At 41.8% G+C, this 18,538-nt stretch overlaps 1 protein-coding gene across 1 annotated transcript in view; it reads right to left on the bottom strand.

Moving 5' to 3' along the window:
• The window catches only part of CCDC60 (coiled-coil domain containing 60), a 239,248-nt gene extending 236,123 nt beyond the window's left edge, over positions 1–3,125 (bottom strand). Inside the window, exon 1 of the mRNA XM_004379117.1 lies at positions 3,036–3,125. Coding sequence (XP_004379174.1) covers positions 3,036–3,125 — 90 coding nt within the window. The remainder of the gene's footprint in view (positions 1–3,035) is intronic.
• Between the last annotated feature and the right edge of the window lie 15,413 nt (positions 3,126–18,538).

The following is an 18,538-nucleotide window of genomic DNA, read 5'->3' on the forward strand; positions in this document are numbered from 1 at the left end:
GCTGGTGATAGGGAACCCAAGGTTGAGTAAGGATATTGTTCATGTGTTGTGAGATTGTTAACCATTGTCATAGGGCAATGTTTGTAGTAACTGTTAAATGAGAAACTATTTTGTTCTGTAAGCCTTCATCTTAAGTGAGAATAACAGCGCAATTGGAAGAGTGTAGTCAATGTCACCGAACTGTGCATGTAGACATTTTTGAAATGGTGTATCTTTGGCTATGTGTATTTTCACCAAAAAGAAAGAGTTTGAGAAGTTAGAGGGTTGATATGTTGTGGGGTTGTTAACCAATGTCATAAAACATGTGTACTTCTGTTTCAGGAGAAACTATTTGTTCTGTAAGCCTTCACCTGAAGTACAATAAAATAAAATTTAAAAAAAGAAACAAAAGGACAAATATTGTATGAGACCACTATTATAAAAAAACATGAGAAGGTTTACCCACTGAAAAAAAAAAAAATTCTTTGATGGTTACCAGGGCAGGGAGGGGCTGTGATTACAAGCTAGATAGAAGACACGTGTTAATGCTGGTGAAGGGAAGGGGAATGCACAGTGTGGGGAAGTCAGTACAACAGGACCAAGGCAAAGGAAGACACTGAGAGGAACGCTAGGATAAAGGGCAACTACGGTAATTACTATACCATGGACAATCCTGCAACAATAGAATTAACAAATAATTTACAAATGGATACGTAGGTAGATGGGCATACGAAAGAGGCGTGGGAGGGGGCAAGGGAGCACACTCACCTGCAGTTATGGTTTGGTTGTGGATATTTCTATATATATAATTGTAGGTGCTGCATGTATATTAATATAGACAGTAGAGAACACAAGGGGTACAGTGAAGGAAACTTCTTAGACATAACCAAATACCTCGAGGAATGAAATTTCTGGGCTTGAAGGTGAAGGACCATAGACTCGAGACGTCTACATCAGTTGGCACAAAAGAGTTCATAAAGACAATGTTCTACATCCTACTTTGCTTAGTAGTGTCTTGGGTCTTTAAAGTGGCCAGCTAAGATACAACTATTGGTCTCTTCCCATCCAGAGCAAAGGACAGTAAAGAAGACCAAAGACTCAAGGAAGCAATTAGTCCGAAGGAGTAATGGACCAACGACATGAACCACAGCCTACAATACACTGAGACCAGGAGAACTACATGGTTCCTGGCTACCACTACCAACCGCTCTAACTGGGATCACAACAGAGGGTCGCAGACAAAGTGGGAGAAAAATGTTGAACAAAAAATCAAATTCACAAAAAAAGACCAGACTTACTGGTCTGACAGAAACTGGAGGAACCTCAAGGACTGTGGCCCTAAGACACCCTTCTGACCTGGAACTGAAGCCACTCTAGGTGACCACCTTTCAGCCAAACCATAGACAGGCCCGTAAAATAAACAGTAACACCCTAGAGGAAAGTCTTCCTTAAAACAATCAAGTATACGATATCAAAAGGACAACATTTTCCTAAAAGCAAAGATGAGAAGGCAGGAAGGGGTAGAAAATCAGGACAAAAGAACGTAGAGAACCCAGTGCAGAAACTGGTAGAGTGCTGGCACATTGTGGGGAATGCAACCAATGTCATGGAATACTTTATGTACCAACTATTGAATGGGCAAATAAATTGCTCTGTAAACTGTCACCTAAAGCACAATAAAAAATGTTTTTAAAAAAAGGCAGGGGAGCACTTTGGACAACCACGTAAAAAGCGCCTTTAAGTTTTAAGCTTTACTTCGCACACTGATTTCCCCCAAGCCCTCCTACCCGGGCCGTGGCTGTGAGCGCTTGGCATACCAGAGTGAGTAGAGTAGAGGGGACCTGCATTGTTTCTGATCCTTTCTCCCACTGTTCCCCTACCTTGGCCATTCTGTGGTGACATCAGCGTTTGAGTGTACAATAACAAAGACACTTTTTTGTTTGTGGCTTACTGTAGTCATTAAATACATACTGGTTTTTCTTTGTCTTTCAAATCAACGAGAGTATCTCATGTCACATATACAAACTGTCTAGCATTGACTATGTACTAGACATCATGCTGAACAATTTCCATATCTTCATTTAGTCTTCGTATGATTTCTGCCTAGTTGTTACTGTTCTTACTTCATTATTGTTGTTAGACTGCCTTTGAGTCAGCCCCCAACTTATGGCAAACGCATGCACAATGGGATCAGACCATTGTGATCCGTAAGGTTTTCATTGATTTTCAGAAGTAGATTTCCAGGCCTTTCTTCCTACTCTTAGTCTGGAAGCCCCACTGGAACCTGTTGAGCGTCACAGCAGCACACAAGCATCCACTTACAGAGGAGTGGTGGTTGCACATGAGGTACATTGACTGGTAATCGAACCTGAGACTCACACAGGGAACGTGGGAATTCTACCACTGAACCACCTGTGCCTCTTAACCAAACTGATGCCGTCAGGTCAATTCTGACTCATAGCGACCCTGTAGGACAGAGTAGAACCACCCTATAGCATTTCCAAGGAGTGGCTGGTGGATCCGAACTGCTGACCTTTTGGTTAGCAGCCTAAGCTCTTCACCACTGCGCCACCAGGGCTTCAGTGTGTCATAGACACAAGTACTTAAAGGTTCAGGGGTGCTCAGCAACCTATTCAGTGTCATATAGCTAGTGAGAAGCAAAGTCAGGCTTGGAACCTCTAAGTTGAACACTCTGCAACCTCTTTATAAAGAAAGGATGTGCACATCCCCTAAGCCCAGCAGATCTCCGAAAATAATCTCTACAATGGCAAACCTACAATCCATCTTAATTTTTTTCTTATGTTCTACAGTGTCACTGCCGATTTATTCCATCATTTTGGAATTATCGGCTAATAGGATGGCCCGGCTCACTGTTCTGTCTGGCGTTTTTATTCTCTACGCAAAACCAACCATTGATAGCAACAGGGATGTGTCTGGACAACTTAATTACAGTCTGACTCTTCTCTCATCCCCTCTCCCTTGTTGGTCTGGATGCTAATTCCTATTCCACTTGTTCTTGGAAACATGATTGGTTTCCGCAGGCAGAAAAGACTTACCAGTGTCGGGTGATCTGAGGCATAAAAGGGCCGCAGGGCCCCCGAGTTTGGGGAGCTATGGGTCTTCTTGGTGGCTGGTACCTTGGTCATCTCGGAAATCCTTCAGGCTGGGCCTGTGCCCCCAAGGGAAGGGTTTATCCAGAGCCGCCTTAGTCTGCTGCCACTGGTGTAAGACGCTCCAGCAATTTCTCCCTTATTCCAACTCCCAATTCCTCAGACCCCAAAGGAATTTCTGTCCAAGGAGTACTGGGAAAACAAGTTGTCTGGATCTTCCACAGACAGGAAAAGGAAGGCCGGGCAAGGTGGAATCCAGGAGGTCTGCAATTATTTACTTTTCAGAAAGTTACAAACTTTTATGAGCTTTTGCCCCTCTTCAGAGGGGGATATCTTTCTTTCTTATAAATGAAAATAAAATATGAACTAAAAAAATAAAACTCCACTGACAAAGTGTGAGGGGCCCCCTGGAGGGGCCCCCAGAGCCCCATCTTCCAGCCGCCCCGGAAGATCTGGACTAAGGCAGCCCCAGGACCAGGTTCAGCGGGCCACTGCAGGGAGGAAAAGCGGCCAGTAACTGTGAAGCTGGGGCCAATGGTTGTCTGGCAACGAGACGCTGTGGAAGGCTTCCTCATTGGTTGGGATTGGTGGGGGCGGGGTCGCGAACTAGCCCCGCGAAAGTGACTAGCACTCTGGCTCGTAGCAGGCAGCAAGGAAGCCAAGTTCTCCCAACTCTGATTTCCCATCCCAGGCCTGAAGACCTCTGTGCTTTCTCTATGCCCAGCTACAAGCTACTCCTTCCTTTCATATGGTTTGCTCCCTCCTACTGCTTCTTCAGGAGCCCTAGTGGTGCAGTGGTTAAAGCACTGTATTGCTAACCAAAAGGTTGGCTGTTTAGAACCACCAGTCATTCAGAGGGAGAAAGATGTGGCAGTCTGCTTCCTTAAAGATTTACAGCCTTGGAAATCCTATGGGGCAGTTCTACTCTGTCCTATATAGTCGCCATGAGTCGGAATCAACTAGATGGCCGTGGGTTTGGTTTTGGGTTCTAGCTGCTTCCTCACAAGTGACTTCCTGTGCCTTGGTTTGGTAGCTTAGTATCCATCTTTAGCCCCATAATTATCTTAACCCGAGATGCTTATTTCTCCCCTTTATCCTTCTGACAAACTCCTACTTATCCTTCAAAGCCTCCTCCCCCAAAATGTCTCTCTCTCTCTTTCTCTGTGTGTGTGTGGCATTTATTGAGTGCTTGGAATATGCTATATACTGTTCTAAGTGCTTTTATATGTATTAATTCAACTGTCACAACCTCTTTTTTAATAAAGGTGCTTTATTACTCTATTTTACAGACTTGGGAAACTGGACCACAGAGAAGTTAAATGACATGCTTAGGGCCACACCTCAAGTGCCTGAGCTGAGATGCAAAGCCAGAACTGTCTGATTCTAAAACCCAAGCTCTTCCCGACTTAGCTGTATGACCTTTGGTAAGATGCCTAACTTTACTAAACCTCGGCTTCCATATCTTTAAAATGGAGATAATAACTTTATCACAGGTTGTCAAGAGTTAAAGCAGATAATGCATATAATTTCTTGACAATCCCTTCCCCAAGAAGAGTTAGTCATTCTCTCAATGCAGTATTCATTTCATAGACTGTGTTAATAATAACTGATATTTATGGATTACTCGCTCTGTGCCAGATACTCTACTAAGTACTTTATTACATTAATTCATTTAATCCTGCCACGGATGTATTGCACACATTGTGATTTGCAAGCCTTATCTTGGCATTATTTCACACTGGCTCAATCTGATTCATGTTTGAATGTTAAATCTCAAGCTCATGGGGATTATGATGTCATCGTGGCCACATAGTGACCTCATCTTCTCCTTAGAAGGCATTCACTGTGAGAAGACATCCCATAGAATACAAAACACCTCGGCATACAGCTCCAGATGCCGACGCCGGGAAATCATTATTTTCTCGCCATTGTCTGAAGCCTGAGCCTGACCTTCCCTTTCATGGGAAATTTTCGTTCTCCTGCTTCGTTTTTGGGCAACATTAAGCAATCAGCAGGCACTCTCAGAAGAACGCAGCTAAACTGAATCGTGTTCAGAGGATGGGATTGGGGATGAGAAGAGATGAGAAAACCAGACAGAATAGAAGATGTTAAGCCCCAAGCAGAACAAATGGCTGTCTTCCTATGTCTTTGAGAGACAGGCTTGGTGAAGATTGATTCAACTAGCTTTATATGAGTCCGAGGAATAGGAGGAGGATTTTGACTCAATATGAGGAAGTATTTGCACAGCAGGGCATAGTTTTAAAAGGCATGAGCTCTAGAATCAAACTGACTTGGCCACTGAGCAGCTTCAGTGAGAATAACCCTCATAAGACTATGGTGAAAGTAAAATAGGATAATCCATCTGAAGTACAGTGCCTAGTACAAAGGAAGTGCTCTATAAATGTTTGAACTTAATATTTTTGTTATTAATACTCAACCGTTAGAGCCAGGCGACAGGTGGAAATAGTGAGGGCGCTGGAGATGAAGAGACCTGTGGCCAAATACTGGCTCTCCCATTTACTAGCGATGACACCTTGGACAAGTCACTTCATTGAACCTCAATTTCAACGTGAATAAAAATGGTGGTGGTTATGCCCACCTCACACAGCTGGAAGGACTAAGTGAAATGATGAATATATAGAGCCTAGTACTCAGTAAGGGCTCAATGAATGTTATTTCCCTTCTCTGTCCGTGTTGTTGTTGTTACTGTTAGGTGCCATCCAGTCAGTTCTGACTGATAGCGACCCTGTATATACAACAGAATGAAAGCACTGCCCAGTCCTGTGCCATCCTCAGAACTGTTGCTATGTTTGAGCCCATTGTTGCAGCAACTGTGTCAATCCATCTCGTTGAGCTTCTTCCTCTCTTTTGCTGACCTTCTACTATACCATGCATGATGTCCTTCTCCAGGGACTGGTCTCTCCTGATAACATGTCCAGAGTACCTGAGATGAAGTCTTGCCATCCCGGCATCTAAGGAGCATTCTGGTTGGACTTCTTCCAAGACAGATTTTTCGTTCTTCTGGCAGCCCATGGTATATTCAATAATCTTCGCCAACACCATAATTCAAAGGCATCGATTGTTCTCTGGTCTTCTTATTCATTGTCCAGCTTTCCCACGTCTATGAGGCGATAGAAAATACCATGGCTTGGGTCAAGCACACCTTAGTCCTCAAAGTGACATCTTTGCTTTTCAATACTTTAAAGAGGTCTTTTGCAATAGATTTGCCTGATGCAATACGTCATTTGATTTCTTGACTGCTGCTTCCATGGACGTTGATTGTGGATCCAAGTAAAATGAAATCCTTGACAACTTCAGTCTTTTCTCCATTTATCATGATGTTGCTTATTGGTCCAGTTGTGAGACTGTTTATTTTCTTTATGTTGCGCTGTAAACCATACTGAAGGTTGTAGTCTTTGATCTTCATCAGTAAGTGCTTCAAGTCCTCTTCACTTTTCAGAAAGCAAGCTCGTGTTATCTGCATAAAGCAGGTTGTTAATGAGTCTTCCTTCAATCCTGATGTCCTCATCTTCTTCATATAGTCCAGCTTCTTGGATTATCTGCTAAGCATACAGATTGAATAGGTATGGTGAAAGGATACAACCCTGACACACACCTTTCCTGACTTTAAACCATGTGGTATCCCCTTGTTCTGTTCAAACGACTGCCTCTTGATCTATGTATAGTTTCCTCAAGAGCACAATTAAGTGTTTTGGAATTACCATTCTTTGCAATGTCATGATCCACATAGTTGAATGCCTTTGCATAGTCAGTAAAATGTTTACACAGGTAAACATCTTTCTGATATTATCTGCTTTCAGCCAGGATCCATCTGACATCAGCAGTGATATCCCTGGTTCTACGTCCTCTTCTGAATCCAGGTTGAATTTCTGGCTATTCCCTGTCTATGTACTGCTGCAACCATTTTTGAATGATCTTCAGCAAAATTTTACTTACGTGTGATATTGATGATATTGTTCAATAGTTTGCACTTTCTGTTGAATTACCTTTCTCTGGCATAAGCACAAATATGTATCTCTTCTAGTCAGTTGGCCAGGTAGGTGTCTTCCAAATTTCTTGGCTTAGACCAGTGAGTGCATCTGTTTGTTGAAACATCTCAACTGGTATTCCATCAATTCCTAGAGCCTTGTTTTTCATGAATGCCTTCAGTGCAGCTTGGACTTCTTTCTTCAGTATTGTTGGTTCTTGATCATATGCTACCTCCTGAAATGGTCGAACATTGACCAATTCTTTTTGGTGCAGTGACTCTGTGTATTACTTCCATCTTCTTTCGATACTTCCTGCGTTGTTCAATATTTTGCCCGTAGAATCTTTCAGTATTGCAACTTGAAGCTTGAATTTTTTCTTCATTTCTTTCAGCTTGAGAAATGCCAAGCATGTTCTTCCCTCTTGGTTTTCTAACTCCAAGTCTTTGCACATTGCATTATAACGCTTTACTTTGTCTTCTCAAGCCACCCTTTGAAATCCTCTGTTGAGCTCTTTTGTGTGATCATTTCTTCCATTCCCTTTAACTACTCCATGTTCAAGATCAAGTGTCAATGTCTCTTCTGACATCCATTTTGGTCTTTTCTTTCTTTCCTGTCTTTTTAATGACCTTTTGCTTTCTTCATCTATGATGTCCTTGATGTCATCCCATAACTCGTCTGGTCTTTGGTCATTAGTGTTCAGTATGTCAAATCTGTTCTTAAGATGGTCTCTAAATTCAGGTGGGATATAGTCAAGGTTGTACTTTGACTCTCGTGGACCTGTTTTAATTTTCTTCAACTTCAGTTTAAACTTGATTAGCAATTCATGGTCTCTTCTGCAGTTGGCCCCTGGCCTCATTCTGACGGATGATATTGAGCTTCTCCATCGTTTCTTTTCACAGATGTACTCGATTTGATTCCTGTGTATTCTATCTGGCAAGGTCTATGTGTATAGTTGCCGTTTATGTTGTTGAAAAGGTATTTTCAATGAATAAGTCATTGGTCTTGCAAAATTCTACCATGATATCTCTGGCTTTGTTTCTGTCACCAAGGCCGTATTTTCTAGCTAATGATCCTTCTTCCTTGTTTCCAATCACCAGTAATTATCAATGCCCCTTCATTTCATGTTTGATCAATTTCAGACTGCATCAGTGGTTGGTGGGTAAATTTGAAAAATAGTCCTATTAACTGGTCTTCCTTGTAGGCATTGTATTTCAGGATAGGTCTTGAGATGTTCTTTTTGACTGTGTCTCTGTCCTTAAAGGGGTGTTTTCCACAGGAAGGTGATGAACTCCCTAACAACAGAGGAGTTCACCTAGATGCTAGACCTCTTGATAGGTGGAGGAGGCTCAGATTATCACTTGGGGTATTAAAGTAGATATTATTGAAGGCAGTTTCTGAACAGAGCTTGAGAGACAGTATGGAGTACTAGTTGAGGCAGTATTTAAATCCCAGCTTGGCCTGTTACCAACTGTGTGACCTTAGGCAAGTAATTTACCTTCTCAAAGCATTAGTTTTCTCATTGTGGAATGGGGATAATGGTACATACATCAGAATAACACAGGGTACATAAAACATGTAGAACAGTACCTGACACATAATCAGTGCTCACTAAATGTTGGCTATTATTGTTTCATGATTATATGAACCAAAATACATTCTGGAATCATGTAGTACTCTTTAAGGTCAATTAGAGTTAATAAGAAAAACTCCCAAGTCTCATGGACTCTCCCAATCTATATGGGTAGAGAACACACACACACACACACACATACACACACACACACACACACACACGCACACACGTGTGCATACACAATGAGAGCATATACAAGAGGGCATACCAGTTGGGATCCTCCAAGAAGAAGAAGCCAAGATGAGATTATATAAGCAAGAGATTTATTGGGGAAAATGCTAGTGAAGGATAAAGGGGGAGGGAGCATGAGTAGGCAAGAGAATCTGTTGAAGGAGAGCAGGAAGGAAGGAAGGAAGGACTGGGTAGGAAGAGGCACACACTGCAACACAGTTCTGAGAAGGTCTGGGCCATGCTGATGGGTACTTCCCAAGCCAAAGTTGCCTGTTAGATTAGTGCCCCATTGGGCAGGAATAGCCTGGTTCTAGGACCCCCACTATGCTAAGTGATTGGCTAGGAGCAACTGGGATTGGGGGTGGGGGAAGCATACAGTGGAGACAAAGGTACAGGAGCTATCAATCCGCTATGCTCTTGATGGGCATCTGAGCTGGAGACCTCTATTGTCTTGATGGACCAGCTGAGCTGGAGACCTCTATAGGGCCTTTTGTGCTGCCCAGACCCACTTTAGGATGCATGTCCAAGGAACAGCTCCTCAATGGTTCCCATGGGCCTTCTTCCTTTGGGGAACCTTAGGGGTCGGTGGGACAAACTACAGCCCCTATCACTGCAGTTGGTATTTGTGCTGCAACTGGTGCTCATTCTTCCTTTCACTATCCATTCTAAATTCTGCTTATCCTCAGCTCTGCCCTTAGCAGATCCTGGTTGCTTATCTGCTGGTGGGACTGAAATCTTCATTCTTGAGGGTCTGAGCCCTTGGTAAATATATGTGCTTTGGATCGTGCATATGTATGTGTGTATATCCCAAGTGGATCACCTATGTTGCATACATATTCCTCCCTAGCCCTATTGCATAACAACTGATTAATTACACCTGCTTAGATGATGGCTCCTCTTCTAGTTCCTAGACATGAGTCCTGTGTGCCCTTTGGCTGCTTAACTTATAGGTCAACACAATCCTTGTGTGTCCCCTGGCAAAAGTGCTCCTACTTTGGGAACCAGGGCCTCTAACCCTGCAGAGCCTGGAGTTGCAGGAATGGGAAGCACACATTCCCTCGGTGAGTCACTGGGAGAGATGGGGAATAGGGCCACTCCTGTTTCTGCTCTTTGGTTCCTGGATCCGTGTATTGGTCTCATTGGGGAAGCAGTGTCATACAGAGGTCTCTGATTTGATGCACACATTTCAAACTGTAGGAGAGCACCCCATCCTTGCAGAGCCTTGCTTCTGAGCTGGCATCCCCACCGGGCTTTTAGTGGGCTGGTCCAGGACTCCATGAGGCCCGCTGCTCTTGAGTGGTATGGTCTGTAATATGAGTGGACCCCAGGGTCGCTGTGCAGTGGGTTTCTAGTGCTTAGTGGTTCCATGGACATAGAGGTTGGCGATGGTAGCAGACATTGTCAGCTCCCAGTCCATGCCCCCTCAACACTCAGTTCCCAAGGAGGGCCCCTTGCTGCCTTTCTGCCTGAGAGCTTCCTCTGGCTATGGCAGAGGTTCCCAAACTTTCTTGATTCTCAGCACCCTTCGTGTCTCTTTTCATGGCACCCCCAAGCCAAAAGAAGTATGTAAGAATCCCATTTATGAAGTAGTTAGGTCCACATAACTTAAGAAATACTTATATCCTAACAATGTAGTAGCCATTTGAAAAAATAACGCATAAATTGGAAGAAAAATAATATTTGTATTTTATTCTTAAATAGCCACAATTGCTTTCTAATGGGATGTGTACACCTGTTAGGCACCATACAGTATCTCATATCTCGAAGTCAGATTGGGTACCATCACCCTCATTTTCTCCAGCACATTGGTTTTTGTGCAGTACTCACTTTTTATCACCGTCACTACCCAAAACCTAGCTTTTCAAAGATAGCATATCATGAAAGGAATATTGCACTATCTACTGTTGAAACTGAGCTACCTCAAGCTAGTAGTTCATGCAGTATTCAATAGGTGTCGCTGTGTTTCCCTTGAAAATTTAAAATATCCCCCACCTCTCCTGTGGATTTGCTTTGGCACCCCGTGGCACATAGTTTGAGAACTACAGGGCTATAGGAATGTGTTCTGCCTTTGAGTAGAGTAGTGTGGAAGTTCTAGGAAGTTAACAACCATAGAAGTAGCTTCCAAGCAATGACTAAGGGAGTTCGTGGATAGTTACCCTGCTTCTCGCTCCTCATGTGAGGTATCTCTAGGGTATATCCTACACCTGTCCCTCAGAGGTCCCCTATAGTGCTGACCTGTGGATAACACCATTGCCTACAGCGTTTGTCTGCTCACCAATGCATCCAGCATTGGCGTATTTTCTTTTCTATTTCACTTCTCCTCTCCTTTTCTGGTACTTTTTGGATCACTTTCCAAATAAACTACTTATATCCAAATCCTTGTTTTGGGGTCTCCTTCTGGGTAACCCAACTTGGATCATTGCTGAGTGGAATAATCTGAGTAGCCAGACTTGAGCGTGGTCCTAAAGACTGGACCTTAGCTCTCTGTCTGGGACACTTTAATTTTTCCCTCTTCCCCATCTCATTACATGAGCTTGTTACCTTCTTTGACCTCCTTGTCCCATAATCACCTTCTTACCATCGCTGTCATGATATCTTAAAGAGTTTCTTGATATTCTCCATATTCTTTAAATGCTGAGAAGCCAACATGTTTTCAGATATGCAAATACATCCCCCAGCAGTGAAATACTTGACAACTGAGATATGAAGTGATTGTTTAATTCTTAATTCCTGGTTGATTTAGGCAAAATATGAACTGAAGGAATTGAAGCGACAGGTAGTCTTTCCTCCCAGTTTGCCAAAGAGAAAGGCATCCGAAGGGATTAAAAATTAGATGTATCAAGCAGAAGAAAAATTGTAGAATATGTCCAACGCCAGCTGCGGTAGCTGAAGTGAAATTCAAAATCTGGTAAACACTCAAGTTTCAGTCAGTAATACAGATGTTTGGCATTAAAAACCTATTGGGAAAGTCATCATTGTCTGAATATCTTTAATATGCTTTTCTGTGTTGCATTTAGCACCCAGAAAACTCCTGGGTATTTTTGCTGAAATGTCAGCCCTGGATTTACAAATCTTGTGGCCCAGGGCAAGAGTAAAACATGGGACTCCTTTGATACCTGGTAGCTGGCAATCTATTGATGAATTGGTGCCAGGAAGAAGTACCACTGGATAATGTGTATTCGTGCCACCTCCACGGATTCCTCTACTTCATTAGACTAAAAAAGGATTACTGCGTGTTGCATTGCCCCTCGGGGGCTCAGTGGCCTCGCACCTCATTTCTACCCTGTCCTCCAAACTACACCCTACAAGGGAGAGGTGAATTCGGCTCTTTATAAACAAACCCGTTGCCACTGAATCAATTCCAGCCCCTGGCAACCCCATGTGTGTCACAGTAGAACTACTCCATCGGGTTTTCAGTGGCTGATTTTTCAAAAGTAGATCACCAGGCCTTTCTTCCATCCTGCCTCTGGGTGAACTCATACTTCCAGTCTTTCAGTTAGCAGCTGAATACCTTAACTGTTTGTACCACCCAGGGACTTTTCTTTGTAAAGAAAGAAAAAAATAATAATACTATCCTTTGTCTACTGTCGTAGGGGAAAAACATCACAAAGTTTAGTAAAGTAAAAAGAAGGTTTTAATCGGCATATATTCAAAAGGACAAAAGTGGGAAGCGGACAACCATGCTGCTAGAGGCATGTCTGCCCGAGTCCAGAGAATATTACAGAATAGGCAAGAATGGGAAAACGGACAAGCATGCTGCCACAACCATGTCTGTCCAAGTCCAAGGAAGGTTACAGAATCATCAGTATATATCAACATCACAAAATGGGTAGAATCATTGAAAGCGTCACTTTTTCACTGATTGGCTAGAAATTGTAGTCTTACATTTTGAATCATCTCTCTTAACAATCATTGGTACAGGTTTCAGTTACAAAGTCAGGAGGGTCTCCATTGGTCCAACAAATTCCTATTCACTAAATGTTAACAGAAAAAGACAAAAGGTGAGAAGTCCTTTGGGTTAGGTTTTATTGGCCTTTTGTGAAAACTTCCTTAAGATAATTTCTGAGATTGTCCCATCTGTTGTCTTATCTCAGGGCCCAGTTGATGTGTCTTTGTGAGTCTGTGAGGGCTCAGCCCCAACTGGGTCACAATTCTGCATGCTCAAGGAGAGGGAATAATAACTCCAATATTATTTCCTAAATCACTACTCTTCTTTCTTTTCTCACTTCAGTGCACAAGGCCCAAAAGTGAAGGAAGGAGTATGGCCTCCAGGAAGGTGTCAGTGAATTAATGAATTTCCCCCACTGAAGATCAAGGATGTGGTTTAAGCTACCTCTATGAGTAGTGCCTTCTATTTTTATGTATTTCATCTCACAGCATCCTGGGAGCTAGGCCAGATTAGAATTAAGCCATTATTAATCTCCTTTTGCAGATGAAGAAATTGAAGCTCTGGGGATTTAGAAATTTGTTGGTAGTGAATGTTGTCTGAGAACCCAGGTTTATGACTCCACATTCGGTGATTTACTTCAGCACTGTCACACTGCGTTTGACTTAAAGGTATATGGGTGTGTTTAGTTCATGTGAACAATGTGGGAGTTACTTGTACAAACCCTGCCGAGACAATGGGTATTTCCTAGCCACTTGGATGACTTTAGGTTTTTCAGCCTTCAGGGGAAAGTGTTTAATATGCAAATAAGACATCTCGAACCCCCTCCCAGGGAGCAAGGCAGCCTCCCCCAAATATTTCCATGAATTTTCAAGTAAGTCATAATTTCCTGTTCGGTACACACTCTAGCCTGCTTCCTACCATCTTGGCTCCAGCTGCATTCTACTCTGCACCCCGTTTAATTATGTTTTTAAAATGCTGTGTTCCCAAGGTTGTCTATAGTAGACTTTTACTGAAAGTTTTGGATAAGAGAGGAAGCCTGCAACCTAGCTCTGTAGAATCAGTGACTTTAAATTAAATATTAGGCCACACTGAATTTTCAATTAAATAAAAATAAAGTTCTCAAGTGAAAGCTTACAGCGCAAATTAGTTTCTCATTCATAAATTTGTACATAAATTATTTTGTGTCATTGGTTGATATCCCCACAATGCGCCAGCACTTTTCCCCTTTTCCTTTACACCCCAGGTTCTGCTTGTCTGTTCTTCCAGGTTTCCTGTCCCTTCCTGCCTTCTCGTCTTTACATTTGGTCAGGTGTTGCCCATTTGGTCTCATATACTTAACTGAACTAAGAAGCACATTCCTAATGTGTTTTATTGTTTGTTTTAAAGGCCTGTCTAATCTTTGGCTGAAGAGTGGACTTCGGGAGTGGCTTCAGTTCTCAGTTAGTAGGATGTCCAGGGGCCATAGTCTCGGGGGGTTTCTCCAGTGTCTGTCAGACCAGTAAGTCTGGTCTTTCTTTGTAAATTTGAATTTTGGTCTACATTCCCCCCCACCCCACTATGTTTGGGACCTTCTATTGTGATCCCTGTCGGAGTGGTGGGGTGGGGGGGTGGTGGCAGGTAGTAGCCAGGCACCATCTAGTTCTTCTGGGCTCAGGCTGGTGGAGGCTCTGGTTCATGTGATCCATTACTCCTTTGGACTGATGTTTTCCTTGTGTCTTTGATTTTCTTCATTCTCCTTTGCTCTGGACAGGATGGGACAAATGCATGTATTTTAGATGGCCACTCACAAGCTTTTAAGACCCCAGACACTTTCACCAAAATAGGGTGTAGAACATTTTCTTTATAAATTATGTTATACCAATTGACCTAGATGGCCCTGAGACCATGGTCCCAGCCTTCAGCCCCAGTAACTCGGTCACTGAAGGTGTTTGGATTTGTCTAGGGAACTTCTATGGTGTTGGCTTTGTCAAGTTGTGCTGACTTCCCCTATATTGTGTGTTGTTTTTCCTTTCATCTAAGTTCACATTTGTCTAATATCTGGTTAGTGATTTAGCCTCCCCTCATCTCCATAAAAATTTTTTTTTCTGTGTGTAAACCTTGAGTTTTTATAATAGTGGTCTCTTACAATATTTGTCCTTCTGTGATTGACTTTTTTCACTCAGCATAATGCCCTCCAGATTCCTCCACTGTGAGATGTTTCATGAATTCATCATTGTTGCGTGGCATTCAGTTGTGTGTATGTACCAGAATTTGTTTATCCATTCATCCACTGATGGGCACTTAGGTTGTTTCTGTCTTTCTGCGATTGTGAATAATGCTGCAATGAAGATGAGTGCGCGTATGTCTATTTGTATGATAGCTCTTATTTTTCTAGGATATATTCCTGGGAGTGGGATTGCTGGATCATGTGGTATTTCTATTTCTAGCTTTCTAAGGAGGGACCATATCAGTTTCCATAGTGGTTGTACCATTTTACCTTCCCACCAGCAGTGTGTGAGAGTTCCAATCTCCCCACAACCTCTCCAACATTTGTTATTTTCTGTTTTTTTGATTCGTGCCAGTAATGTTGGGTTGCGATGGTATCCCAGTGTAGTTTTGATTCACATTTCATTAATGACTGATGATCGTGAGCATTTCCTCATGTATCTGTTACCTGCATGAATGTCTTCTTTGGTGAAATGTCTTTTCATATCCTTTGCCTATTTTTTTAATTGGATTATTTGTCTTTTTGTTGTTGAGATGTTGAAGTAGTCTGTAGAGTTTAGAGATTAGAGTTTGTTGGATATGTTGTAGCCAAAATTTTTTTTCCTAGTCGGTAGGTTCTCTTTTTACTCTTCTGGTGAAGTCTTTTGATGATCATAAGTGTTTAATTTTTAGGAGCTCCCAGTTACCTAGTTTATCTTCTGGTGTTTGCTCATTGTTAGTTATGGTTTGTATTCTATTTATGCCGTGTATTAGGACACCTAGCATTGTCCCTGTTTTTTCTTCCATGATCTTTATCATTTTAGATTTTATATTTAAGTCTTTGATCTATTTTGAGTTAGTTTTTGTATATAGTGTGAGGTATGGGTCCTGTTTCATTTTTTTCAGATGGACAACCAGTTTTGCCAGCACCATTTGCTAAAAAAACTATCTTTTCCCCCATTTAATGAACTTTGGGCCTTTGTCAGAGATCAACTGACCGTTGGTGGATGGATTTACTTCTGGGTGATTGATTCTGTTCCATTGGTCTATGTGTCTGTCGTTGTACCAGTGCCAGGCTGTTTTAACTACTGTGACTGTAGAGTAGGTTCTCAGATCAGATAGCGTGAGACCTCCTACTTTGTTCTTTTTCTTCAGTAATGCTTTTCTTATCTGGAGCTTCTTTCCTTTCCAGGTAAAGTTGGTGATTAGTTTTCTGAATCTTGTTAAAGAGTGCTGTTGGTATTTGGATCGGAATTAGCATTATATCTGTGGATCACTTTGGCTAAAATTGGCATTTTCACAATGTTGAATCTGTCTATGAGCATGGCATCTTTTCCATTCATGTAGGTCTCTTTTGGTTTCTTGCAATAGTGTTTTGTAGTTTTCTTTGGGTAGGTCTTTCAGGGGCATGCCTGTCATCCAAATTGGACCAATCAGACTATTTTTTTATAAGACGTTCAAGGAAAGGAGACTTTCTTTCAGGTTATAGAACTGGAAGGATGCAAGTTGGGCTCTGTCAAGGCTGGGTTTTGTGCCACGAGGAAATGCCTTTGTGTAGTAGAAGAAAATGAGACCAACTCAGAGAAAAGCAAATTGAAGCGACTGAATTCTGATGAAATTTGTTTGAGTGCTTGGATCCAGGTGGGTTTGAGGCTAACACCATCCAAAAAAAAAATTCCATTTACATGAATCTCTGAATACCATTTTGTTGTTGTTGTGCTTGGTTGTTGTTACTATCTTCCTTAAGTTGATTTGAATTGAGGTTTTGTCATCTGCACTGGAATGAATCCTGACTAATTTAACTCTTTTCCACATACAGCGTTGGTCTTGTCCCGGTATCCCAAAATCCTTTGTGGGATTTAAAAATACATTCTCATACAAGAGGCTGTCCATCTGGACTGGTAGGATGATGAGAGCTCTGTTTTGGGGGTCAGGGAGGATGCATCCATTCAAAAGGCAGTGTAGTATGGAGAAGTAGCCCCGGGGGCACAGTGGTTAAGTGCTTGGCTGCTAACTGAAAAGGCAGTGGTTTGAACCCACTAGCCGCTCCACAAGAGAAAGTTACGACAGTCTCCTTCTGCAAAGATTGTAGCCTTGGAAACCCTAACGGGCAGTTCTACTCTGTCCTGTAGGGTCGCTATGAGTTGGAATCAACTGAGTGACAATGGATTTGGTTTTGGTAGTATGAAGGGAAGTAGCCTGAGATTTTGAGCTAAACAGAACTGAATTCAAATTTTGCTTTTGAATTCTATATATTACCTGTGTGTTGTTGGACAAATTTCTCAACTTGTATAAGTTTCAATTTTGTCATTACATACAAAGAATAAGAATCAAATTACCAACTTTATAGGATCATTGGGCAGGTGTAAATGACATAATGATGTATCTATGTATCTATAATTATTAGATTAAAAAAACATATGATATACAAAACTTCTCAGGCATCATTCTTTAGGCAATCTGAATGGGGTGGCCCAGTTTTTCAATTTCCTGGCACTATATCCTTTGAAGAGACTGTCCTTTTTCATTTTGTCCTCTACTTCCTGTTCAAGGACAGCCTCAGAAGTACACAGCTGTTTCCTATCTAGCAGTCACCTGACTTCTGGCACTTTTGTAGAAACTGTCTGTCTTTCTCTTGGCGCCAGTGACACTTCTTTCTCAGTAAATTACGCTCTTTCAAACAGGTGTTGAGGAGTATGACATTTGGAATTTATAATAGTTGCATTCTAACATGTACCGTCATCAGACAGTAGCACAAAGAAGAAAAGGAACTCATTGATGTGCAAAATCAGTTCAGAGCATTTGCATACCCCCCACCCCTGACCCACCTGCCACTCCCAGCTTTTTCTTCCCAGGACTGTCTTCTGATTTTTCAAGTTTTATTTTCAGACTTCTTTCTCCCATTAAAAAATCATATAATTAATAAAAAGCAAAACAAACTTTTCCATCTTACTTTTAGTGGTAATACCTGTTTGTTGTTGGAAATTAACAAAATGTAGAATGTTAAAAAAAAAAATGAAAAATCACCTCTAATCCCACCACCTAGAAATTAACACTGTGAATATTTGGGCATATTTCTTCTTAGACGGTTTTAAGAAGTATACTTACCTTTCAGAATAAAAATAGGCTTTAAAAAATTGTTGACTGTTGAAGTAACGTATGTCTATTTTTTAAAAACCAGATAACACAAAAAGTATACTTAAGAAAATCAGTAACACCATAGTCACTCCACCCAGGGATGGTAATTTAGCTTTTGGTTTATGTAATTCCATATTTTTTTTCAGATACATCTTTATCTACACCTATATCTTATCCCTTCTGTTGTTTTTAACAAAAGTTGTTGTTAAGAGGCTTTGAATCAGTTCCGACTCATAGTGACCCTGTGTACAACAGAATGAAACAATGCCCAGTCCTGTTCCATCCTGAAAATTGTTGTTGTGCTTGAGTCCATCATTGCAGCCACTGTGTCAATCCATCTCATTGAAGGTCTTCCTCTTTTTCACTGACCCTCCACTTTACCAAGCATGATGTTCTTCTCCAGGGACTGGTCTCTCCTGATAACATGTCCAAAGTACATGAGATG

This window comes from Trichechus manatus, unplaced genomic scaffold (assembly GCF_000243295.1).
Source record: "Trichechus manatus latirostris isolate Lorelei unplaced genomic scaffold, TriManLat1.0 scaffold00061, whole genome shotgun sequence".
NCBI lineage: Eukaryota > Metazoa > Chordata > Mammalia > Sirenia > Trichechidae > Trichechus > Trichechus manatus.